The sequence below is a fragment of the Vidua chalybeata genome, chromosome 16 (assembly GCF_026979565.1).
Source record: "Vidua chalybeata isolate OUT-0048 chromosome 16, bVidCha1 merged haplotype, whole genome shotgun sequence".
NCBI lineage: Eukaryota > Metazoa > Chordata > Aves > Passeriformes > Viduidae > Vidua > Vidua chalybeata.
The window spans coordinates 6,161,690-6,188,712 of record NC_071545.1 but is presented as its reverse complement, the minus strand read 5'-3'; the positions used below and the strand labels follow the sequence as shown (position 1 = coordinate 6,188,712).

Here is a 27,023-nt window from a genome sequence, read left to right as displayed (position 1 = left end):
AAAGGGCCTCTTCATTATTAAAAATACTGAATGTTTATTTTTTAATGTTCAGGCTGAGGGTCAAATAGAAGAAAACAGAAGTCATGAACCATGTTCACCCACTACTTGTGTGAAGCTGGCAGTTTTGTATAGTTAAAAAATTAATCTTATTTTGATACCTGTAAAAAATAAATAAAGCAGTGCACTTGTACTGTAGTGCTATAATACTTTCACTCTAGACACAGGTCTTTTCCACTGAGACACTTAAATGATGTTATTCAGGGAAAGGGAAGAGGCATTATAGCTCACCCTTGTGCAGCAGGCAGAACAAAGGCTCCAGTGTCAACCCAGCATATTTGATATTTAACCTCCTAAGTAAAATGTGTGTTGTACTCTCACCTCTTCAATTGCTACCTTCACACTCAGGTTATTGGTACCATGACACTGGAGGCAGAATGCACTTGATAATCCAGATGCAGACTCACTTTCACAGCTTTCTAGTGAGGGAGGAACTACAAGAGTCTTGAATTTTTTGAAAAAGCACAGGCTAGAGCCTTTATATTAAGAATTTATTTGCAATATACAAAAAGAATACATTCCTTTAATAAATCAAGGCATAAGTTACTTTTCTATAATTATACATGAACTACACTTGATTGTTCCACTTACAGCTTACATTATCTTTTCTTCTTGCAAATGGTGTTGCTCACAGTATTCCTGAATTCCTGCAAAGATGGAGAAAAAGTAATGTTAAGTACTATTTCAGTTATACATCAGGAGTTTGTTGTTGCTGCATCTGTCCCCTGAGAGTAGAAGTATCTGAAGTTGGGCCTTCCTTACACTGAAAGTGGCTTTAGGATTATTTTTAAACAGCACAGTGCCAGCTGTTTAGGGAGATTTTGCAAGGGGTTTTTGTATAATTACAGTTAGAAGTGGAGGCATTGGTCAGTCAGCTGCCTGCCACTGGGTTATGGTGAACACCCCTCCACACACCTGCTCGAGAGCCTCAGAAGGTTTCTCTGAGCACAAGGACAACCCATCTCTGAAAATGAAAGTCTGACTTCTCTGAAGTCAAACGTTGAAACCAGTTATCAAGTACAATTTTGTTATCACTTTAGCAGCCAGTCAGAAGTGATGACCAGAAGCAAACACAGTCTTTGCACCTGCTACTTTCAGAATTCCTGTGCCCCTCTCCAGATTTTATTATTTGTGGCCAGTAACACAAGCCTGTGTAACACCTTTGTGTATTGCAGCAGTGCTCGGAACTGAGGGGATTCATTTGCACAGTGATTCTCAGACTCACTTTGAATGATATTCCTGTAAGATACTGTAGCTGGAGACTCGGGTGCTTCAGCCAAGAAAGACTGGCCTCTGTCACAACTTTTTCCTTGATGGACAGAGAAAAAACACAGAAACAAAGCAACAGGAAAAGATGAGCTTTTCTTTTTTTAGCCTTTATCCTGTTCTAGTTACACCTTTTCAAACAGACACCTGCATCTATTCCTTTTAGGAAGTCCTGAAGTCAGTAACAGGACTAGAAATACAGTGTAGAGTTTGACAGAGGAATAGTACTAGCAGAAACCTTCAGATGGGAGTACTGAGCTGTTCCTCGATGTCATTAATTCAGGTATTAACTGGTAACAGTTACCAGGCAAAGAACCACACTTCCTCATGACTCACAAAAGAATTTGGGCAGTGCCAGTAACAGTGAGGTTAAAGCACTGGTTTTAATTCTTAGCATCTACAAAATACTCTTCTTTGAAGTGGTTATGATTTCATTCAGTCTGCATTTCCAGGTGACTACATCAAAGAGAAAGACGTGTCGTATTTCAGATATGATTACAAGCTGAAAAGATGCAGCATGTAATCTTAATTGATTAAGGAAAAGTTAAGGAAATTACCCCAGCACTTCCCACATTCCACACCAAGCTACAGTCATAGTTACAGTAACTTTTGATTCAAAAAAACATTCTATCTAAAAGTGCTAAGAGACATCAGTGCCCCTATCAGGGTTTTCCAGCAGTAACATCAGTACTGGATGAACTTGCTTTAAGTGCAGTGAACTGCAGATGAACTTAAACTTGCTTTAAGTGCAGTGCAATGAGTGACTTTACCTATCTGTGGATCCAGAGGCACTTTACCCAGGAGAGAAACACTCAAGTTCTGGCACATCTTCTCCGCACCACCAGTAGTCGGGGGAAAGATCTGAGATTCATTCTGGGACAACATGAAAATAAGAGTTAAAATACTGCAATTCTGAGAAAAAAGGCGTTTTTGGAGCAATGTTTACTATCCAAGCAATGCCAAGGAAAGGACACTGTAAGACACAGCCAGCCTTACCTTACACTTGGGACACACAAAGCCACTCATGTTCTCCACAACACCTATGATGGGCAGCTTCACTTTGCGGCAGAAGTTGATCTCCTTCCGAACATCCTGAAGTGACACTTCCTACAAATATTAGCAAACCCTTGTATTTCAACTGTTTCATGCTGAATCCATTCAATTACCTCCTTAGAGCTACTTTACAATGAATTATTACTGCTGTCTTAATATTTTTAGGAACACAAACCTGTGCTATGAGCTCTATCAACAAAGCAGGTACAACACTTCAAGCCTACTGGATGTGGTTCTGTTTTGAAATCTGACTCTAGTCAAGATTTACCCATATTTATGTTTTTTATCTCCTATGTTCATCTCATATCTTCTTTAAATGCAACTTTTTCACATTTTCATCTTACAGAAGGACCCTTGGTATTCTCCACAGAATGAGGACAAGAACCACTAGGCTTACACTAGTTACCTTTTTTCCAATTAAATTTAAAATATCTTATCCTTTCCACAGAGTTTTCACATATATGACTCACCTCATTCATTCTCCTGTTCACTTCCACTTTCACCACCTCTCTGGTATTATCCTCAACACTTTGCTTCCTTTACGTGTTATCCTTTCTGCTGTTGTAGAAATACTTCATATCACGTGCTAGTTTGATCTCCTGTTCTGTTCCAAACCAGATATGAAAACCTTTGCTTGAACTGGGTGTGTTTTTAGTTTCAGCTTTCCAGGGGCTGATTTCTCTTTTAAAAATGCACATGACAAAGCTGCCTGCTATGGTGGGTCACCTGGAGGTGACAGGCTACTTCACAGGTGTCAAAGAGTGCACAGCTTATCACTTACAAACATTCTTCTGAACATTAAGCTATTGGTGAGTAAAGTACAGATCCACAACGATGTTAAGTCTGATTCTGAAGGAGGAAGTGAAACACTACATTTCTTTTCACCACACTAGTCTCAACAGCTTTAGATTGTGAACTGCTGTGGCTTAGTGACCCATGTGGATCCCATCCAGCTCCACTGAGACACCCACCTAACCCACAGACCAGCCATCTGCAGGGGCAACACAACAAAGTCATTTCCCTCAGATTTCTGTGAAATCAACAGCCTGGAACCCAAGGACTGCCTTTTACTGCCATGATGCTTCCCTGGTGGAATTTTGGCTCATACCTGGGGGGTGGTGATGATGACAGCACCGTCGATGTGGGTGGCGCTGAGGTACTGCACGATGGACAGGTGCTCATCTGATGTTCCTGGGGGCGTGTCCACGATCAGGTAATCCACTTCACCCCAGTCCACATCACGCAGAAACTGCTTGATCAGCCCTAGAGGAAAGGATAAGAATGTGGCAGAGGAAAAGGTAATCTTCCTGTATTTCAAATTTCTGGGTCTTAGCTAACTACCCTATCTACATTACTAAACAAGTTCATGATATTTCCACACTTGAAACCTTTCAAGTATGTGAATTACTATTGGAAACACTCAATACATACCATTCTTTTTTGGTCCTCTCCAGATGACAGCATCATCAGGACTACTAAGCAAGAACCCCACTGACATGACACCTAAGTTTTCTTCAACATACTGAAAGAGAAGTAGAGAAACAAAACAGTGAAGCAAGAGTAGAGAAACCAGCTCTGAAGCCCTATTTTACAGAAAAAGCAAATGAGGGGGAATACATTAATGAAATAAAGGTAGTTATTTTTTATCACAGGGCATTAAAAATTGCATCTTGTGCAACACTCACCAACTACACTAAGACTGAAAAAATGAAATTGTTACAGCAGTTTATGGAATCACTAGAGACAATGGAAGGATAAAAGCAACTTTCAGCACCAGCTGCCTGTCTAAAAGCATGCACACTACAGAGGATCTTTAGACAACCAACACTACTGCAAAATCTTCTCTGCATATTCTAAAGATTAATAATGTTTGTCTTGGGTGCAAGATACTTCTTGGCTGTCACAGAAAAGATGACACACTACAGCTGCATGATACCCCAAAACAACAAACCTGAGTAACTTATATTTATTGCCCATATTGCAAAGTCAGTAAACACAAGGTAATAAAACAATTCTAGAAATACAGTATTTTAACGCTCTGATCTACATAGTCTATATCCCAATTCTATATGATCTGCATCTCAATTTTATAGATCTATATTTTACAAAATCTGGATATACATTCCATAGCATTCTCTAGATATTCTCTAGAACATGGATATAGGTCATATAGATCTATAGAATCTGGACATACAGACTGTAGATTCTATACCCTATATCTGTAGATTCTATAGAATCTGGGTATTTAAGTCATTAGAGGAAGAATTAACAAAAGTACCCCCTGCTCCTCCCTCACTCATTTTTCACTGTAGAAGATGGTGCCCAACCCCAACACACCCAATGAACTTTCTGAAACAGCTGCATCAACTCACCACTGGAGACCATCCAGATCCACTCTGATGAACCTGAAAATTGAAGTGATACACAAAAGTTGCAATAGCAATAAATACAGATGTTACACAACACATGAACATAAGTCAAACCTGGGCAAAGAGCTCTCCTGCCTGCAGGAACAATCCTGCACTGGGGCAGGTGAGGTAAAAATGCAGGAGCACCAGATCTCCATTAATAAGTGAACAACAACTGCTCAACCCTTATGCAAGTTTATTCATTACTTTTTGCATTTGTAAGAAATATTCCAGGGCTGATAAAGCGCATCATGCTAATACTACTCAAGTTTCAAGTAGTCAGCATTATGTGGCTGACATGCAATGAAAGTTGGTTTGCAGAACTGCTCATCCTAAAAGCAGATGACTCTTTTGCAAAATATGTTATGCTGAACTTCTCCATCTCACCTCACTTCCCTACCACCGCCTCACATTTCCCATTATGCACTCCTTTTAGAAGCTCTACATCCAAAAATCCTAAATATGCTAATGAAAATATGAGAAAAAAAATTCCTTAAACAAGATGTTTGAGCATTCACTGACCTGTTCTCCTTCTAGACCCATAATTTTAGGAATCGATGGCCCACAGATATCTATGTCCAGCAGAGCAACCTGGAAAACAAACCAGCCAACCTGCCCCACTGGAAATAAGGTAGCACAGACCTGTCTCTAAACGTGATCTCACACAATGAAATCACTCCAGCAGGGCTCATCCTGGAAAGGCAAACTTTAACGAGCAGGGGCACACGATCGGTACTTGCCCGCAGGTGCTCGGCCCTGCCCCCCGCCACCCGTCCTGTCCGCGTCCCCTGCCCACCTGCTTGGTCTCGTCCGCCGCCAGCCCGTGCGCCAGGAGGGCGCTGAAGGTGCTCTTGCCCACGCCGCCCTTGCCGGACAGCACCAGCACCGTGTGCCGCACCGCCCGCAGCCGCGCCCGCAGCTCCGCCGCCTCCGCTGCGGAGACACCGCGCCGTCAGCGCGCCCACACCGCGGCCCCGAGCCGGCACCGCGATCCCCGAGCCGGCACCGCGATCCCCGAGCCGGCACCGCGGCCCCCGAGCCGGCACCGCGATCCCCGAGCCGGCACCGCGGCCCCCGAGCCGGCACCGCGATCCCCGAGCCGGCACCGCGGCCCCCGAGCCGGCACCGCGATCCCCGAGCCGGCACCGCGGCCCCCGAGCCGGCACCGCGATCCCCGAGCCGGCACCGCGGCCCCCGAGCCGCCCCCGCCACGGCCGCTGCACTCACCCGGGTCCGGCCCGGCCGCGCCGGCCGCGCACAGCCCCTGGTTGGGGCATCCCTGGCAGGCGGCCGCCCTGCCCGCCTGGGCGCTGCCGGTCCCGGGGCATTCTGCAAGGGACAGCGAGAGCTGGGCCGCGAGTGCCGCGGGCGGGGGGCCCGTCCCGCCCCGTCCGGCCCCGCCGCTCACCCTCCGGTGCGCCCGGCGCCTCCGCCGCGCCCGGCGCCTCCGCCATAGCGCTGCGTCACTTCCGCCACCGCCGGGGGCGGGGCCTCGCACCCGCGGTGCCCAACTCCTGCCGCTCGGGGGCGCTGCCGCTGAGGGCTCGGGTGAGCCGGGGCACCAGTGAGGGACCGGTGGCACCAGTGAGGGAGACCCGGTGACACCAGTGAGGGAGACCCGGTGACACCAGTGAGGGACCGGTGACACCAGTGAGGGAGACCCGGTGACACCAGTGAGGGACCGGTGGCACCAGTGAGGGAGACCCGGTGACACCAGTGAGGGACCGGTGACACCAGTGAGGGAGACCCGGTGACACCAGAGGGCCCCGGTGACACCACGGGAGCCCCCGGTGACACCAGTGAGGGCCCCGGTGACACCACGGGAGCCCCGTGCCCCCCCGGAGCTCTGTCGCGGCTCCGCTGATGCCCGGCGGGCTCTGCCCCGCGGTCACGGGCCCTGCGGCCAGCCCGCGCCTTAGAGCTGCTCCAGGCAGCAGCGATGGGCAAGGGCCGGCGCGGAGCAGCGGTCCCGCAGGCCGGGCGCTCCCGGCCCGCCCGGGGCCGTGCCCCGCTCGGCCGCTGCAAGGAGCCGCGCTCCAGCGTTGAGGCGGCTCCCGGCGCGGCGCTGGCCCGCGGCCGGGGGAAGCATTGCACAGTAATGCGCTTGGCTGTTGTGCTTCACAAGTTTCATTCCCAGATTATGTATCGTTCCGGTAAAATCGCGTGGTATTTCATGGCAATACTGAGTATATTAATTCTGTATCTTGCTGATAGACTATCTCCATTAATTTAATGGGTACATTTATTTGGAAGATTATACTGCCTTAACTTGGCCAATCAACTTCTGAGCAATTAAGATAGTTGCTGTGCTTGGTATGTAAAAAATAATAAAATAATTTACAAACCAAGGAAGTGTGCACTAGCTGGTGATGCGATCTGGACCCTATTCCTGGCCACCTTATCCCAGTCACTGCTCCCTCCCTCTTTCTCCCATACGTGCCTGAGCACAGCCTTGTCCTCCCTTCTGCTCCTAACATCACAGCCTAGGTGCTGGAAAAAAAGGATATTTTCCTGATCCGAGCACAGTTGGAAGTCTCAATTTCTGACCAATTAGTCCCAAAACTTGTTTGTTTTAACATACAAGTGTGTAAGTTATTATTTGAGGTGGTCTCACCTTGGAAATAGAAAAGAGTATCTGGTAATATTTGGAAAGGTACCACCACATCTTGGTGTTAAATCTGTCTTTTTGAGAGAATTATACTGCAAAGTTATCTTTTTTGGGACACAGCACTTCAACAACTGCAAGCTTTTTAGAAAGAACACTCTAGGAATTAAAAAACCAAGACAAACACAAAACCAATAGCTGTCCACCTACCAAAAAACCAAACCAAACCAATCCAAAACAAAATCCCAAAACAAAGAAGAACAATAACCCCCCCCCAAACAAACAAACAAACAAAACCTAAGGAAAAAAATCTGAAAATACATTTAATTAACGTCTTTGAGGAGCTTTCAAGCATATTTACCTCAGGTAAAAGCTCAACACCACTGGATATTTGTACAGCCCCTGCTCTTACTGCTGTGTAATTACCTTCCATAGGAAACTAATGAACAAAATGCTGTTTGGAACTGGAGTCAAATGTTTAAGCAAATTCAGATGTCTGTGGTAGGAGAAGCTGGCCAGTAAGATATATCTGAGAAGTTTACACTGTACCTTGCCCTTGAAAAAGCTGGCTTGGTGTGAGACCACAGCCCAGTGCAGCACTTAAGGACTGTGCTTCCTGTCCAACATATGGATTAGATTCACTGATGTCAGCAAGACTTTCCACATTTTAAACTGAGGTATGTGTTCAAATATTTTTCTTTTGGGTCCAACATCTCATTCCCCATTCCCAAGGTTATATAGAACATTCCCCACAAAAAGCACCAAAAAGGAAAAATGAATTCCTTCCTCAGCACCCCTCTTCCTCTGAGCCAGCAAGGGCTCCTTGTGCAGGGCTCTCTAGGTGAACAGGCTGTAGAATGTTTTAGGGTGGCATTTCTGGTCACCTTTGATCCAGTTCTATCCCCACATCAGGCAGACTAATGGTAATGACAACTGAGAAGTCCATATGGCAATATTTACCAAAAATATCAATAAGTCCGCTGTCTTCCCAATGCTTTGGAAAGCAAGGCTTTGTCTTTCTTTATCCTTACTACTCTATTCTAGCCCAAGGCCTGCCAGGCCTTTCTTGCTTTTGGAAGAGCCAAAGGAGATGAAGTTACACCAAAAATTCCTTGAGAGTAAGAAAGCAGAGATGGAGCAACATATTTCCCTCTTTGTGATAAAGGTGAGCAGAAATGCTTAAACATATTTTCCAGTGATGTACAATTTGAATTATGCTAAGTGAATCCATCCCCCAAAACAGGAGAGATGGGAAACCACAACTCTGGTCTGCTCTTTTCTTTCTCACTTACAGCAGTGCTGGCATGAAGGTTCCCCCTGAACACATCCTTCTTTTTGCACTGAGGCTTTCCCTCGTGCCACACAACTACCAGGTGCTTTTCACCCTTGTGGTTGTCTGTCATTAAAATGACAATTATTAAAAGCTGTGTGCTAAATACTTTTCTTCAGTGAACTCACACTAGAGGCCAGTGGAGACAGATGGTAGAGCAGCCCCCTCTAGCCAAAATTACAGCACTGAGCATTCTCAAGTCACTGTAAATGCCAGCAAACTCTAACACGAGGCATTATAGGAAGCTAATGAAAACAATTCGTTATTTAGCACAACAGCATTAAATGTGGTTTAGATTAAGGTCTTTCCCCTTCTCAGCATCAAAAGAGATGCACAGATAACCTAGAGCAGGATCTTTCTGACAAAACTCAGGTCCATTTTAATAATGAGAAGTGCTTTAACCTGAGGAACACATTGGACAGCATCAACTGTTACCCTGGAGTGGCAAAAGCAGCTGAGACTGAGTGGCTACTGCAGCCTTTCCTTTGAGTCCTCCCTGCTGAGCACAGGCCCTCCCCTTACACCTGAGAATGATGTAGGAAGAAGTGGCTTCTCTGTCCCAGGCCCTGCTTTGCCTCGGTGTGACAGCCTCCCCCACCAGTTATTCCCTGCCTGCTCCCAGTGGTGCTGGTGGCGGGCAGCAGTGGCACCTGAGCAGGGCTGTGCCCTGAGCTGGGTTTCTCAGAGACAGCTGTGCTGTGCTGGCTCCTCACCCCCCAGCTCCACTGCACAGTGTCCCCTCTGCTTTTGATTTACACCGTTCTGTGCCTTTCAAACCCACACCAAATCAAATCAAAATCCAGCTAAGGTGCAGGTAAGGGCAATGCAGCAAACAGCACACCAGTGTCTGCCACACACTTCATGTACTGTCTGTAAAAGAGCTTGGGTTGTTGGGACCTTTGTGCATTTGGCACAGCCTTAATGTTACAGACTGACAGAAAATTACTGAACTAAAATGCCCCATTTATATGTGGTTTTAGAACTGTTGATTAGCATTGGCCTCGTCAATGCAAGAGCAGTAGCAGCAGCAGAGCAGTTTGCAATAGAGGGCAGTGTCTCTGTGCTAATGCCTTGTCAGTTCCCTTATCACTAACACAGCAGGACTCCAATAGTGAATGTGCTTCACAATCTCAAATGATAACGACTCTGTCTTGTTGGAAGGAGGAAAAAATAATCGGTATTATTTGTTTACTTATGTTCTGTTTTTCATTAAAGATCACCTCATTCACTACTGAAACGAGGGCATATCCAAAGGAAACTTGGCAAGCATTCTGCTGACTCTAGTACCACTACCTACTTTTAGGATTAGCCATGAATAAAATTATTCTTGTCAGCTCTAGTAAAAAGCAGATTCATGTGGATAAGTTTTGCAGACCTTTTCCTTTCTCACCATCTATTATCCAAAAAAACCCGACATTTTTCATTAAAGTTTTCCTGAAACCATTTGGCAATCTGAGACATACCTGCAGCACTCAGGAGCAGAGCAAGTGCTTTCTGCTTCAAGAGACCCAGACTGATAAATTACAGTCTGAAAAAGCAATGTTAAAGAACAGATTAAGCACTAAGTATTTCAGATAGCCAAGATGGAAACCTACTTAGAAATTTAATTTTCTGATGAGAAAATAAATATAATCCATCAGATCATAGAGAAGGGGAAAGAACCTCAACCCCAAATATCCTGCAGAAAATAGACTGAGATTGTCTGGCTCAGTAGCTGTGAGCAGTGCCAGCTCAGATTCAGTACACTGATATATACACTTTAGTATTGTATCTGGCTGGTTACCTGAAGCTTTTCAGAGCAGCTGCCCAAATAAGTGTGCAGCACTAAGGAATTCCAAATCACTTATGAAGGTCAGTACTTCAGTTTGGAGACAGGAATACCCTACAAATTACTGAAAAAAGGCTACTGAGAAAACACCACTGACAAAACCAAAATGAACCTTTTCTTTTTGCATCCTTTAACACTTACTTTCAGTATTCAATTAAAATCTAGAGGAAATGTGAACTCAAAAAATGGTGACTTGTCCCTGCAAAGTTTAGTGTGCAGACCTAATTCTTAGCATAAAGTTTTTTTTGTGGAGAAAGAAGACTAAATGCAGACAGATATTTGCCTCAGCCTTTCAATGTACTTTCCATAGAATACATTAAACACCTGGGTGAAGAGAGGGGTGATCTAGCAGGCAAAGCAGGGCATTAAAGAAATGGTGAATTTAAGTCCAAAGACAGTAGCTTACACCACACCAGCAGTTCTGAAGCCAGGGGCTCAGGCTTCAAGTCATTTGAAATCCCTGCTGAGTGCTTCAGCTCTTGCATCATGGGCTGAATTCAGTGGAGACAAAATCAGGTGCTCTCAACATGCAGGGGCCAACTCTGTCACGCTCTGAAAGGATGCAGACTTGGACTGGAGAGCACAGCTGGGGAGAGGTGGAATCATTTAATCTGTATTAACTTGAGCTTTAATAATCGTGTTGCTGACGTAGCAGATGCAAACTCCAAAGACAACTGAGGTAAGATTCACTAGAAGTTGGGCACTGCATATTATCTTATAATACCCAAAGGGCATAGGAATGTTCTGTAGCACTTATATACTTCCTGGAAAAGCACCTCCTCACAAGATGCACCTGTATTCCCTTCCCTGGAACTGCCTGTGGCTCACAGCTGGCCTGAGAGGAGCTTGCTCACAGACAGATGTCAGGGTTTTACAAGGAACCTCGCAGCATCTGCCCAGAATCACACACTGCTTATGTTCATTTGCAACTTACGTGTTTAAAGTGGAGAAAGATACCTTATTTTATTCTATTTTTTTCTTATTTTTATTCTATTTTCTTATTTTATCATATTATTTTTTTCTACTTTACATTAATTGATAATACTCCCTGGCCATTTCCTGATGTAGAAATTGTACATTAATTTTTTTTTTCTCTTAAACAGTGAACAAACTTTGAAAGGGTGCTAATAAAGAGGCCCACAAACAGCACATTTATCTGTTTTAGAGGAAGAAGATAACTAAGCTTTTGCACTTTTATTTTGCAGCAGCCAGAGAAGAGCCCTAAATCAACTAAAATTTAGAAGTATTTACATACAGAATGTCACTAGTCTATGACAAATGGAACTTAACACTTAAGTTCCAAGTTTTCCTTGCCTTTTGAAAAATACATTTCCATATCTTTAGCCTGAATTCTGATCAGAAACAGTCTGATATTTCAAAGTGGGTCACAGTGAACTTTGCAAATATTTATTCTGCCCTTGTCTTCCTATTTTACAAAGCAGAAACAGCACAGAAGTCAGACCTGTACTAATCTCTGTCTATATTGCCTCTGCAGTAAGTTTTCACTAAGCTAAGTCATGTGTTGGAAGTATATTAATTGCATTTTGAAACATATATTCTCAAGTTAACCTGAAGTTAACCTTTGTACTGACAGATAAAATTTTGTTAAGCAGCAAGACTCATCTGCTACTTTCATACAGCTCCACTCAGATTTCTATAAGTTTTTCCATTAAGATTCTTTCTCTTACAGAGCAGCCTCTCGTTCACTCCATTTTTTTCAATGCACATTTGGAAACAATAGAGTTTTCCTGCAATTCTATTTGTCATAAGTAGTTTAAGATGTTTTCAGTTTATTTTTAGGGACTCTTAGGGAAGTTCAAATAACCAGCTAAATATGTGTAAGCTCACATCACATAAATACATTTTCTTTTTCTTTTTCTTTCCCTCCCCTGTCTATAAAGCACAAAAGATGTAGGGTTTTTTTGTACTTTAGCTTGTATATGGTCTGGCCATCTATAGCACTTTATGCCTGAATTAGCTATCCATTAAGTTTCTCATGGATTTAAATGTATGAACATTTGCATCACATTTTCCATTGGTGTTTTCTATTGTTTATAAGTGCCCCTTTATAAAATAATTTCTGGCAGAAGGGAGCAGAAGTGCATTGTGAGATATTGACACACAAGCAGGAATTTTGTCATAGAGTGCAGGTGACACTACGACATAACTGCTGACAATTGGATTATAATGGAAAAACCAGTAGCTATATCCCTATACTGTTACATCAGCAAATAGCAATAATCAGCTACCTGGGGAAACTTGAGTATTTGTATTTGTGTAAAGAATATTTTGTTTGTATAGTATACATGGATCAAAAACATCGGAGAAGAATGAAGTCTGTTGAGGCTGTTTCTGCTGAGTTACTGGTTAGCACATACATGGCAGAGACACTTTACTCCTCACAAACTCCACAGTAATGGAGTTACATCAGAATTACAAAATGCTAGAGTGGAAGCAAACAGCTTATGCTGATGAGGAGGAATTCAGGCTGGTCAAAGTTGTCAAAATAAAAGGAAAATAGAATAGGTTCATTGAGCAAAACCAGTGCTGGCTAAGCTCTGGGTGAAGTTACATGGTAGAAGTCCTGGTAATTCTCTTGCTCCTGATCATACATCAGAGGAACAAGAGGAAGCAGAAGGCAAGCATCAGCAAGCATCCTGGAGCACCCTTTCTTCTTTCTCCAGTCTGTAATAATTGGAGAAAGAAGCATTGCTAGGATTGCTTCAATAGGACAGTCATTGGCTTAGCTCTTAAATTCTACCACAGTTCAGTTCTTCCACTGGGAAGTGATTGTAGTCAAGGCAGCTACTGCAGTTCCTGTTCTCTTCTCCTCCAATAGCAATTAGACAAAGGGTGATACATGTTCAGGTTTTGTATTTAAAAAATATCAATCTTTCAAAGGCTGTTCTTGCACTGACTTCTCAAGCACTGAATGCCACTCACAGAGACATCCTTCTTTCTGACAAATTATTTTCCTAGCTAAGCAGGCTAGCTCCATAAAATGAGAGGAAAATCACATAGTAATGATTTGCTATCTTGGAAGCAAAAAAGCCAGGTATTTTAATGAGGTCTGGAGCCCATTTTGGAATTAAAAATATTTTTCTTATTTGTGAAACAGCAAAATCTTTTCCAGATCAAAAAAATCCAACCAAAACCCAACTCCAAAACAATATACCAGGACCCTCCTGCAACCATTTGTTTCTAAAATCAGTACCCTGAAAAAGGAAAGAATCAAAAACTACATAAAAGAGTAAACAGTGTGAATATGGTGCTGATCTAAAAATGATCCCGTGTTGAAATGGCACATTTTCTTCTGTTTATATCCCTTGCACATAAAGGTCTATGATTAATTTATCTTACTTGATTCTGGGATTAATCTTGGTCATAACAATGTGAGGTCCATCCAGAATCTGGATAGTGGAACCCTGGAAATTGAGGTGCCGGAGGCACCTGGAAGCCCTAGTGAGGTATTTGGCAAGGGTTAGGTCACAAACCCAAGAAGGCTTTACAGCTCCTCTGCATTTCATCATCACTGGGCTCAGAGCATGCGGTCATTTGGGGATGCAAACATTCTGAGGAGTTCAAGCACAGCCTGGACTCTGCTCAGCCTCAGAGGTGCTCTCAGAGCACATCCTTAGACTGTTGAACAGAAAACAGTGTGTGCACAAGTCAGTGTAGAAGAGGGTGGTGGTACATTGCCATCGACATGCCCCAAGAAACACTCCGTTTATGTCAAAAGATGTTGTGGTAAATGTATTTCAGATTTGGTGTAAAAGTACACAAATCTTTAGGAAAAGAAGGAAAACCTTTAATTGTGGTGCCAGCCCTCACTGATATGTTTGCATCTGCTTCCCACAAAGTTAATTAGCATAAATAGTTACCTTGGCTTCAGTGTCCTGGAAGTACCAATAGGCCAGGATGTTTATGGACATGAGCTCTGGGAATCAGTCAGAGCAGGCAGCAAGTGACGTGTTTACCTAGTCCAGTATTGGTACCGTGTCTAAACAGAGGATTAGCTCTTCCAGCTGCAGCACCTGTCCTGTGCTCAGGGCTGTTCCCGTGCCCAGCACCACCCTTCCTGCAGGCCTTCTGTTCCAAGGCTGGGAGCACAGGGATCAGAAAGATGCTAGAAAAATATGTACATATTAAATAAAACAATGAAAAAATAACCACCCACTCCAATAAACAAGTCATCAGGATTCTGAGCATTTCCACTCAGCTCACTGAGAATGCTTTTTGAAACAGCTTCATTGTGTTGGGGATTTTTTTATACCTGGGATGTGAAAAGGCAATTTATTATATCAATATAGGAGGGAATTTGACTCTCACTTTCTTTTTTGCCTATATTTTTACTCTCTACCAGAAGAGCCTACAGTATTTTGTTTTAGTAGCTTACTACTCAGAATGTGTCTATGACATGACAGTAAAATGGATCACGTTAAAATTAATTTCAGATTCCAGATCTGAGATTATGCTTGCAGTCTAAATATTGCAAGTTATCCTACTACTTTGAAATAATGTGGCATATATCCTAAAATTAATTGTGAAATCAGTCATGAGTACACTATTTATTCAGTCAGGTATAATATCAAATGTTAAATTTTACATAATAATTTAGGCAAAATATGGAAACATGGGTGGAAAATATTTAGCAAAACTAATTGAGAAGCAAAATATTAAAGGAATGTAAAAATGAGAAGGCACAAGTACACTCCTCCCACCACACTACCTGGCTGCTGCTTTTTGCATTCAGATAATAAACAGTGAGCTGACCTCAGAACCAACAAAGAAGCAAAGCCAGGCTGCAGCATTTTAGAAGTGCTTATGTTGTACATAAGCCTACCCCGAGTACGTGATGGAGCTTGAGTGGAACAGGAGAGCAGCAGGAGCAGTTTTCTCCATGCTCCCAAGAAAGCTGCAGCACAAAACTTTCCTCGTGTCCTGGAAGGGAAAGTTTCCAGCGGGGCAGCTGCTGGGCCAGTGCCTCCCCACGCTCTGCTCTCGTAGGAGCACGCTGCTCAGCACTTGTTGTGTTTGCTTCCTGCCTTTGGAGGCCATCCAGAAATGACGTGGGCTGGTGCAATGCTGTCTGGTGATCCTCACCACCAATCCATTCCTGTACAGCAGATTATCTAAACCACTTCAGCCAATGTGTGGTCAGAGTGAGTAAGAGAAAGCTGTTGGAACAAAGCTTCTGTGATGCATTGGAGGTGCTTCTCCTGAGGCCATTTTTCGTTGTATGTCTTAAATGTCAGTGCTTTTAAAAAAAAAATAAAGTAAAAATTCAAGAATGCACAAGGCACCTAACCCACTGACATGCAGCCAGGCAATGCCTAAAGATGGGTGCATCTTTGCATGTTTCAATTTTGAGTTCACAGCTAGGCTTAAACAGTATTTTTTTAAGTGAATGAATGAATGAATGAATGAATGAGGAGTTTGCTCTGTAACACTAACCAGTTTCCTTGGTTGTGTATAATGTACTTGCAGACATTTTCTCGCAGAAAACATTAGTTTCACCCTCTTCTCTAACTTCATAAGAAATAATTCAGCGTAAGAGAGCCTGTAACCTATCCCTATTCACCAAATCAATTAAATTCATAGACACATGATCACAGGCCAGGCAGTATCAGCATGGTGACTGCATTACACCCTTACCATAACACAAGCATGTGTGTGACCTGCGGCATCGCTCTGGGAGTTGGTTTCAGTGTCCTGATTCATTGCCACATGCTCTGGACTGTTTTAATGGCACTGTTTTATTGTTATACTTGTTCCATGAAGATGAATCACCATTTCCAGCTGTTGCCCAAGAGAGAAAGTGTTACTACTAATACAGACCAAAGGCTGAACCACAAAGGTCGTACCCAGAATCTGAACCACGAGAAGTCTTCTGTTCCTCTAGAAGTAGAAAGCAGATAATCCATTCAATACTTTCTGAAACAGACATAACTGTGTCCAGTTTTTATTTGCTGCTTTGTTTCATTGTTTTTACTTTGAATTTTACTTTTTATTGAAAAGAAATGAATGTATTAACAATGTGCTCCCAGTTCTAAGCAGCATTAATGTAAGAAGCCAACATCCTCACAAGTGCCCACAACAGATCCACAGCAGAGCAGGCTTTGGCTCCATTGCAGGAATCAAGGCGTAGCATGGGAAACAGGCTGTGCTGGCAGGGGGTGTAACATAAACAAGGAAAGGAGGACCCTGCTGAGCAGCAGGTGGCCTCTGGAAGCACTGGGAATTCTTTGCCTCGCAGCCCTGGTACATCCCTGCAGGCTGCTGGCTTTGGTTAGCAATGCAGGGGGACAGTGGGAGCAATGGGTAGGACTGACAGACTTGTAAACCTCTCCCTGACACACATCTGCTCACCAAAGCTGTCTGGGAGCTGGACCTCACCTTTGCAATGGATGGGTGAGCACACAATATAAAATAATCAAGTCCTGACAACAGCACAGGTTACTCAAACTCTGCTTCTGAGCAGCAGAAGACCCAAATCCTTGGTGCTCTCAGGGAAAAGGAAGGATGTAGGCTTGGTATATAAACAATATTTAATGTCATTAAGTCTCTTCCTGTAACCAGTAATATTGTAGACAAGATATAAAACAATGCTTCCAACAATGGTCTTTTATCATGAGCAGTTCCTCTACAAAGCAAGTAGCTACCAAAGTGCACTAAATATTTCCTCTAAATAACATATATATTTCCTCTAAATCACAGCTGGCTTACAGTGTTTATCTGATTAAGAAGGAACCACTGCAGAATTAAATTATAAGGAGAAATTTAGTGCCATTATCTTCACTTTCTTCCATTCTGTGTTCTCTCCATATCAAACCAGATTTCTTTCCCTGCAGTCTATAATTTGTAAAGGTTTCTTTTTGTGTGAAGGCTCTCTCAAGCATCTCTATGAGAACCTACCCTGGACATAAAGAGCTCAGTACAATGTGAAAATGTGGCTTCAAATGTTGTCAAGTTCACAGACTGCCACTCCAGGGCCCAAGGTGATTCATCTACTGGAAAACTACTTTGCTGTAAGGGCTGAGTGGTTTGGGCAGTGCTAGCCAGGAGATCTTTCCCACTGCTCCTCTATACAGTGTCAACAAGCCCCTAAGGATTTGGGCTGCAATGCAGGGTCCTGGCATTCTTAACTCTTTGGGTTTTGTCTATAAATAATCTTTCAGCAGCAGGAACTAATTCAATTTTCACACCACACACATCATTAGCAAATCTGGTACAACTTAGTGTATAGACAAGATCTAAATAGCAGCATAATTTAAATCACACGATGTAATTTTTAGTGGTTGTTGAAATTCAAGTTTGCATTGATTTTAGTAGACTGGCTGAGAAACTACATTAGTTCCATTTGACCTTTTCCACTCTAAAGCTACCTACAGGAAGGGGTTCACCACACTGGCTGTAATGCATCCTGATTAGTGAGGGTAACATAATAACCAATAGGCTAGGAAATAGAAACATTTTTCCCCTTCTTCTGGAGCATTCACTTAGCAGCTGCATTTACTGTGGGAACAGATAATTTGTCACTTCTGGTAGCACCACACAATAAATTAGGTGGGTGAGTTAGCCAGTATAATAATTTTATTAAAAAAACTCCAAAAACACAACAAAACAAGATGGCCTTAAATATTAATACACAACTCCAGTTTTATACTCACTCTGAGTTTTGTTTTCCATGTCGTCCTTGAAAATCTCTTCCACAAAACTGTCAGCAGCATTAGGATCAATATGAGTCTGGTCATCCAGATTTCATATATCCAAAATACCAAACAGGTTTGGTATTATGCAGAGTGTTACTTATCCCTTCTTCTTCCCACAGTTGCCAGTCATGTTGTTGATATACTGAAGGGTCCTCTCTATAAAAAAAAAAAAAAAGGAAACTTCATTTGAAGTCACTGGAACATTAGAATGTCTCTGAATTTTTCTTCAGGTGGAGTGAAAAGTCTTTAATATGACATACTTAAACTGGGGGTTCTGAGTCAGTCTAACTCCTGTGAGCTGCTAGGTTATGTAAGAGCTTCATAAAATGTCCCTCAGATACTCAGAAGTATTTTAGGCTTAACATATGTGCAAGTTTTCTGTCAGACTAATATGATTTCTAATATTTTAACCCAAATGTTTATATAAGTACAGAGTTTACTAGAAGTAGTTCTATTGACAATTAGCATATCCTGTCCTTCCTGAAATGCATGTGAATTTTACTGTACTACAGCTCCCTAATCCAGATCAGGTTCTGTTGGATGCTTTGCTGATCCAAATCCTTGAATGCTACGTTCATCAGATCTCCAATCAGAAATTGTAATCCTGACAGGGTATTTGAAAATTGGACACTTTTATCATATGAGAATTTTTGGTTGAGCTCACAGCTTAAAATGTATTTTCTTAGAGATAAAATTCTGAGAAAGTAAAACCATTTGCTACTTCACTTTCTAGGGATTTTTTTTCCTTTTGAATAATTTATTTCTCTCATGGTTTAAAGGAAGAAGAATTCAGCCTTATAGCTCAGCTGCAATAGAGAAAGAAAATATCAAATGAACCACTTCTTTGTAACACATAAATGTTTTCCGAGTTGCTGTTTATTTTAAAGGAAGTGCTGATGTTGGCACTTGTTCCCTGTGTGTGCTGCCAGCTTTATAGTTGAAGGGATTAGACAGAAAACAAATGAATAGTGTCTAGTTTTTCTGTAGTTAAACAACTGTGACTGTCGCAAAATCAGTTAAAAGTGGTTTCTGGAAAAAATCAATCTTTCTTACAGTCCATAGTGCACAGAGAAATGAACAGAAGCACAGTTCTGTCAGTATGAAGAGTTTACCAGCTCAGCAACTATGCAAGAGGATTTGCCACATCTCCACTGATAAACTGCTGCAAGCACTGTGGCCAGGATTTGCTCTTGATTTCAGAGCTCCGTATTCAGGGGCTCTGACAAATGACTGTGGTTACCATGTTTCTGTGCCAAATCTAGACTCATCAGCACATCCTGCCCCACAAGTTTAGGCTGTCATGAACTACCAACACTGGCTGGTGCCATCCATACCAAATGTATTCTACAGGTGTTCAAACCAGCCACGATGCTCCTACAGAGCACAAGTGAGGCTCAAGTGAAGATAGCAAGGAGATCTGTCAAAGCAGAGTGGCTTAATCCACTCTTGAAGTCAGCACAAGTGAGAAATCCTCACTTCTCACAGGTGCTCTGAAAGTCTGGCAGAGGTTTCATACAGTGCAGTCCAAGCCAGCTGTGAAAACCCTGCCTGAAAGTGTCACCTGTCTGCTTTAAAACAGAAATGTGGTGAGGGGCTGCTGAAGTTATGTGAGTAACTTCAGGCCACTGAAGTTGACACTGCAATTAACATTTAATAAGATGTTTGCAAGAAGCTCTGATACTCTGCAGCTGCTGATCCTCCCCAAATCAATGCTGGAAGATGATTCCTGGGAAGGCAAACTCTCTCTTCATGGACAAGAACTGTCCATGTGTGCAAAGTCTTCCCCAGTGCCCTATGGCTCACCAACTACACTTAACAGTAATTTTGATACCTCAGTGCATGCTACAAAATTGCAAAGGTTGCAAATATTTCCTGATGGAGATAATTAATTACTCTGTTTTCTCAAATATTGAAGCCCTATAAACTACAGAAAATTAACATCAAGCTTTTTTCCTTTAAATGACCTCATATTCTCAGCTGTAGATGCTACTAATTAAAAAAAGAATTAGTAGAATTATTTAAAGAGAATAAGACCATGACAAAATACAGGAAGAGATGTTCTTAAAGTGTCCTGAAATTGTCCTTCAGTCAGCCAGTCAGTCAAGACTGCTCAGCTTCCTGGTTTTCAGTGGAGCTCTACCTTGTGAGGAGGACAGGAGAAGGATGGAATGGGCGTTGAGATGTGACTTTTCTGGATGGCAGCTGAAACATATTAACAGTGCAGTAATCCTAGTAAAGGATTAGAGGAAGAGCTAGTTGGTAAAGCATCCTGTCTGTTTTGGACAAAATAGAATAGTAAAGTTTTACTATTATTTGTATTTCTTCCTGGATTTACTCACTCATTTACAGAATAAGTGGCACACTACAGTTCTAGTAATTGAGCAGTTTCCTACCTCAGGTTCCACTCTACATGGCCACTGTAGGAACACACAAAATGCATTTTGCACTGGACAGAAGCCAAATCCAAAACAATGATAGATTTGAAAGTATCCTGAATAAACTGGCTCTGTTCCTTATCCTTTGTTTTGTGTGGGTGGTGGCTTAATCAGGCTACCAACAAAAGTGCCCTAGCAAGGGCAGCTGGGGTGCACGGTGTGACATGTCCCTGCGGCCAGCCCGGCTTGTCACAGCGTGGCTGACACGCAGATTCTCCCTACAGCTAAAAAAGCAGTTTCTCCTGGCTATTGGGTCAAACCACTCACAAAGCAACAACGTTTCTAAAGATTTTAAATAATAGGAAACCATTTTGGAACACAAAATTGGAAAGTGACATCCAGGCTTCCTTCTGGTACTCATTAAACCCATCTCTTGCAGATCACGCTGCATCTTGATTTTTCCCAGGATGATGCCACAGTCAGGTTGCACGTGCCTATGGAGAGGACAGTCTGCTCCATCCAGCAATGCTAAGTGGTGGTTTTCTGGGATTAAGTTTTCTGAATGTAGGGAAAGTTCCAGCAGTTACTGAGTAACTGAGTTTTGTATTGCAGTATTTGACTGCAGAGCAATTCAAGGGGTCCTGGTGATGTGTTGCTGGATACAGGAGGAGCTCTGTTCCTGCAGACTGCACAGTGATCTGGTTTGAATCACCAGTCCTACCTTGCTGTTTCTTGCTCAGAAACAATTCACAACAAACTTCTATCACAGAACCCCCCTTGGGACGTGACTTTAGGGAGGAGTGAGGAATCTCACTGTTTTGTTTCCCAGCAGGGAAGATTGTTTCCACTGGTAACATTTTTCTCCCTCTCTATGCCTTTGTATGGAGGCAAGGGAGATTTTATCACTTGCTTCTGTTACTACCAAACTGTGGAATTAAGCACTTTATTTGCATTTCATATACTATTTTTACAGTGTATGAAGAATAATATTTGTGTTGAGCTGTTAAATATTGACAATAGTCCCACCCTATTTATCAAATACTGACAGCTGACCAAGCAAAGGAGTTAAAAATTATTTGGAAATTTGGATCTTCTTGAAGCCTTTAAATATATTTCTGGAAGTTGGGGGCTTTCCAGTTCACACAACTACTCTAATAGCTAGACATATTTTCTCCCTTCCTTATGCCAAGAACTCAATTAAGAAATATATAACAGAAGGGAGGCACTTCTAAGGGACCTCACCTTTTTTTTTTTTTTCCATTCTTAACAGAAGAAAAAATAAGGAAAAAATATCTTTGTCTGGAAACAATCAACATAAGTGAAGAGCCAGCCTGAATTTGAAAATTTTGGGACTTTGGGATGGAGATCATAGGGCTGAACGATAATTCTGAACATTACAAATTCCAGCTTCTTCCTGATTGTGCCTTTGTTCAGCAATGTTCTCTTCAAGATCTTGACTCTGCTTTTGGGTGGAGACCTCACTTGGTACGTTGTCAGTGCAAACAACACTGAAGTGTTTGCTCATGGTGTGAATTCCTACTGAGAGTGGCTGTCTAAACCCAGGCAGCCACGACAGCTTGTGCTGTTCTTGGAGAGCATCACTTGGAGTACAGGAATTCCCTGAGATTCACCTACCAGCAGCAAGAACAAATCTTCACTGAGCACTGCAAAAACAACACTGTACAAAAATCATCTTTTTCTCTAAATTTAACTGAGCAGAAGATATGAAGTGTATTATCCTAGTGAAAACAAACTTTCAGTGGAAAAAGTGCTATTGTCTTTTTTAAGTCATATCCACACATGCAGCACATTTCAGTTTGTTGACAGCAAACAACTGCTTTTAAAAAGTGAATGGTTTTCTTTAGGCTATCAAAAAGGAAGAGACTTTCATGAACTTTGGCTATAAAGCTATATAAATCCCAAAAGACTACAATTAATTCGCTATTTGCTCCTTAGAAGCCAAGATAGATGGATAATGCAGAAAAATCTTGTTCTGCCACTGATTTACTGAGTAAACAATTTTACACTCAGCCTCCAGAATGCAGTTAATCCCAGCTGTGATGGGAATACGTCAAAGGAAACACATTTCTAACAATCATAAAGATACTCATGCAGATAAACCTGAGAATCTCTTATAAAACCCCCAAGAGAATATAACATTTTTTCCATAGATATCTCTCCTTGTGAACTAGATCGTTAATTATTGTACTCATATGAAGCCACAGACATCAAGAAGCCAGATCTACTGCATTTCCATGTATAAACCCAGAAATTTAATGTGCAATTCCATAATTCTTGAAAGATAAGATCTGTTTTATAGCAAAGAAAGTAATGTAGAAAAGACAAAAACCTGTCCCTGCCTGCTTGATACAATGAGATAATTTTAGTTCTAGACAAACCATTTCCTAACATTATCTAAACTATAGCTCATAAAAGTTTATGGACTCAAATTCCAAACAGAGTCAGAAAACAATGGCTCTCAGTATCTTCACTAATGATAACAGCAGTTGGGTGCAATAACATTACTGATTGCAGTGAAGACAGTTTATTTTACCCAACTCTGCTAGTAGCACTTTTTTTGAAAGTTTAAAATAACAGCAAAGCAGCAGAATTTGTACAGGTGGTGTGCCCAGCCAATCAATATATGTGAGGGTGCTTGTATGACAGGACTTTTCAAAGACCTTCCTCCTCCCATGTGTCAGCTTGGAAGTTTTTAACCTGAACATATTTCTCATTCCCTAGTATAAAAACCTAAGTGTTAGCTACTTGGAAAAATAATAATCTCTCAGAAGACCCATTTCTGACACCATATTGAGTCCAACCTTTTCAAACACATGTCCTTGGGCTTTTTAAATTTGAATTTGAATCTAGAAATAATCTGAACTCTTACACATCCCTGACCCATGACAGTATCTTTTCTCAGAATATGAGCAAAAGCTTATTTTTGTGCAGCAGAAACACACAAAAAGCCTGATGAGGTTTACACTCCACATGGACACAATGTCACTATCATTAATCAGAACATGGTCTAATGATACTCTCCCTCTTAAAAATGGACAGTGAGCCCCTGGAGGAGGTAATGACTGCAGAGAGGGTGAACCCAGGGGTAGGATGGTTAATACAACATAGCCACTGACCAAAAAGGATTTTCTGGGATTTCCCTCCCACCCACAACATCACAGGCATTTAAAGCTTTAAATTCATGATCATGCATTTCCCAATACAACAAAACTCCCGGCAGCTCTTGGAAACAATGGCAAAGTGCATCTAAACTACGCTGAGCAGAGATGAGATTTCAAATCCCTGTACCCTTGAATAGGAGACCTGTGTGTCTGATGGTTGAGTTTTTACCCACAAGCAGCTCTGATAACTGCTTGCCACTGCACACAAGGGTTTTGGCACATTTTTGTTCATCATTGCAAGGGAAAGTGTACAGGTAATGTATTCTGCAGAAGAGGCTCAGGAGAATTGCCACACAGTAAAGGCAGATGCACCAGTGACAAAGACAAGCAAATCAGATGACTCTGAACCTGGATTCTGCCCCCACAGTAGTAGTTCACAAAGTACTATGACATTTTCAGCTTAGTTCTACAGCCCCAAATTCTTTTAAGGAGGAGACCCATCCCAAGTGGATCACAGACTTCTTTTTCAAATGAAGGGATTAAAGTAAGGCACAACCAATTCCAACTATGAAAAACAAATAACCAATAACAAATAGCCAATGCTTTACTGCGCAATAAAGAATTTGAATTTATAGAGGATATAAAACATAAAATCTTTTTTTCTGATGCAAATTGCTTTGAAGTATTAAAGAATGAGAGAAATTTCAGTATCACTGCATTATGATCCCACATCATGTAAGAACATGCCTGCTCAAGTCACAAAATAACCACTGGCACTACCAGTTCAGATCTGTTCCCTGGCCTCAGGGCTGCTGAAAACCATGCTGTAAACCAAACCTTCTATTAAAACTTAGTCAAGAGAATAAGATACAGGTCAGACTGGTCCAAGTATTATTTGATGAAGGAAAGACCCTCCTAAGTATTTAGACTTTATAGCTCTAGTTTTTTTCAGCTGGAATCCATAAATGTTTATCCAATCTTCCTATGATGTCCTTTGATCTCTTAGGAGTTTTTATTTTTAAAAACACAGATAACATTTCTGTAGCCATACTGGACAAATAAGAAGAGGAGATGACACAGTGATCTGAACCTTTGTTTGGATTTTTCTCTCAGTATTTATAAACACCAAGGCAATCCATCACTGGCTGCCAATACAAAGAAATTCAAACTTACACAAAATACCCATGCTGATGTGGTGTATTTAATATAAGGCAGACCTACGGGGTACAAGAGAGACTTCCCATCAGTTGTTTGCAGGGTTTTTATTGTGTGGTGCTTTTATTTTTTTTAAAGGCATTTTCTACTGTAGGACTATCACCAGACCCTCCAATATCAAATGGAATTTTAAAAGTGGAAAAGATTGAAGGGAAATATGACTAAATAAACAAGACAGAGGTTGTATTCTTGTGAGAAATTTCTTAGTGTTGTGAAACAAATATTCATAAGAGAACTCAGCTTGAGAAAACCAGGCTTTACACTAACAAAAAAATGGTGGTGAAAATAATCTCCACAGAGGACAACAGGCAAAGTGTGGTCAGGAAGGTGGTGGGACCATGAGTGCCAGTGGGTCCCTAATCTGCAGCGTCTAAAAGACCATCACGGTTTGCACAACCAGAGGAGCTGGGCTGGCAGGAGCAGGGAGCTGCAGTGCTGCTGGGGGTCCTGAGCAGCACAGACCCACACAAGGACCACCCTGATGGTCAGGAGAGCACAGGCGCCCTGCAGGCACCCCTGCACAGTGCTCCTCGTGGCCTCTGCATCCTGCCTTGGTCCCTTGCTTTAGCAGGCAAGAAGGAAAAGACTGATTGAACAGGCAGCTGATGTGGCAAGGCTCAGGCTCAACATCCAGGCACTGGCGTTCTGTGGTGTAGTTAAAGAACCGTAGGAGGAAGAGCGACATTGTTTTAAAAGCTCAGCTTCAAAAACAAACATGCAACAAAGACAGGAGCGTATTCACCCCCCCCCCCCCCCATCCCATCTGTGCCCTGCAGGCAATGTTCTGAGAGGAGTCTGTGAAACTTGTACTTGCAGCTATCTCAGACAGCTCCACCTATAACTGTCTCAGCCCTGGCTCTCCCGGAGCCTGACACGCTGCCAGGGCTGTGTACGTGATCCCCTCGTGTTCCTACGCAGTCTTAGCCGTGTTTAACTCGCAAGTATTTGCAAACACGCCATGCAGGAAAACAACGTAAACATGAAAACGGGCTCGGGAGGACGATTTGCATCCACTGTACTTGTTTGCTGTGCTTCTGCAGAGGTGCAGGGATCCAAACACGCTGTCCCGAGGAAGGACCGTGCTGCTCTCAGCCCTCTGGCCAGGCATTGGAGATGCTCCTGCACTGCAGATGCTGCTGCGACTCCAGCCCGTGGACTGAGCTCCTTAAGTGTTAACCAAGGATTTTGTACGCGTTTTGCAGCCAGAGCTGAGCTCCATGCTGCTGTGGTTGCTGCATTACCTCCACCAGTTTCTGATCTGGCTGTTGAAATGGCAATTGCTTGTTCTAACCTGCCTCTGGCAAGCTCTGCTCCGTGCCACTCTCCATGCACCCTGCCCTGCCCCCTCTCCTGGGGAGCGCTTCTCACCCCACAGTTCCTCCTTTCTGCTTGCTCAGGCTCTGTGTCCCCGCTTCACCTTTCTCATTTAAGGCTGAGCACAGCCCTTGCCAGGCCCCTCCCTCCTGACATCCCAGACGCAAAAGAAAGGTCACCCCCATGCCATTTCAGGTAGGAAAAGACAGACCAAAGAGACCTGAGGACAAAGCTGTCCCATGCCAGTGTCACAAACAGTCTGCACAACACAGCCTCTTAAGGCTTGCACAGATCTACTCTATGAAAAGTCCCAAGGACTGTTTTGTCTTTCCAGCTGAAAATTGTAACTAGGTGTCACCCCAAGCTACATGGATGCTACAGAAATTCATTAACACAAAACCCACATTCAAAACTAGTGAGTTTTTGACTAACTACTAATGGATGTCCTGTACCAAAATTACCAAATTATCTCTTCCAGATCCTTAAAGCTGAGCTTATTCCTTGAATCTATTGGAAAAAAAGGAAGAGTTCACTGTATAAGTACTTACTGCAGAATTAGTTTTGTGCCTTGGACTGAGCACAAATGAATTGATTTGCCTAATAAAATTATCAGTATTTATATTTGTCCTCAGGGTTGTTAGTCTGAGCAGAAAGACTACAGTTTTACAGCTACATAGGGGAATGCTTTTTAAAAATGTACTCTGAATACTTCATCAAAGATTTTTGGCATAGCTGAGA

The 27,023-nt window shown here is 42.5% G+C and overlaps 1 protein-coding gene across 2 annotated transcripts; it reads right to left on the bottom strand.

The window, feature by feature from the left end:
- Nucleotides 1–532: 532 nt before the first annotated feature.
- NUBP1 (NUBP iron-sulfur cluster assembly factor 1, cytosolic) lies at nt 533–6,266 on the bottom strand. 2 transcript variants are annotated; one of them, XM_053957895.1, is made up of 11 exons: nt 6,193–6,266; nt 6,012–6,113; nt 5,581–5,717; nt 5,307–5,375; nt 4,749–4,781; nt 3,808–3,898; nt 3,485–3,639; nt 2,320–2,430; nt 2,094–2,196; nt 1,283–1,366; nt 533–704 (listed from the first exon to the last, which is right to left on the bottom strand). In XM_053957895.1, exons 1-11 carry the CDS (start codon nt 6,236–6,238, stop codon nt 652–654), a joined length of 984 nt encoding a protein of 327 aa, XP_053813870.1. In that variant the 5' UTR covers nt 6,239–6,266; the 3' UTR covers nt 533–651. The 2 variants fall into 2 exon arrangements, with proteins under 2 accessions (XP_053813870.1, XP_053813871.1); XM_053957896.1 differs by lacking the exon at nt 5,307–5,375.
- Nucleotides 6,267–27,023: the final 20,757 nt, after the last annotated feature.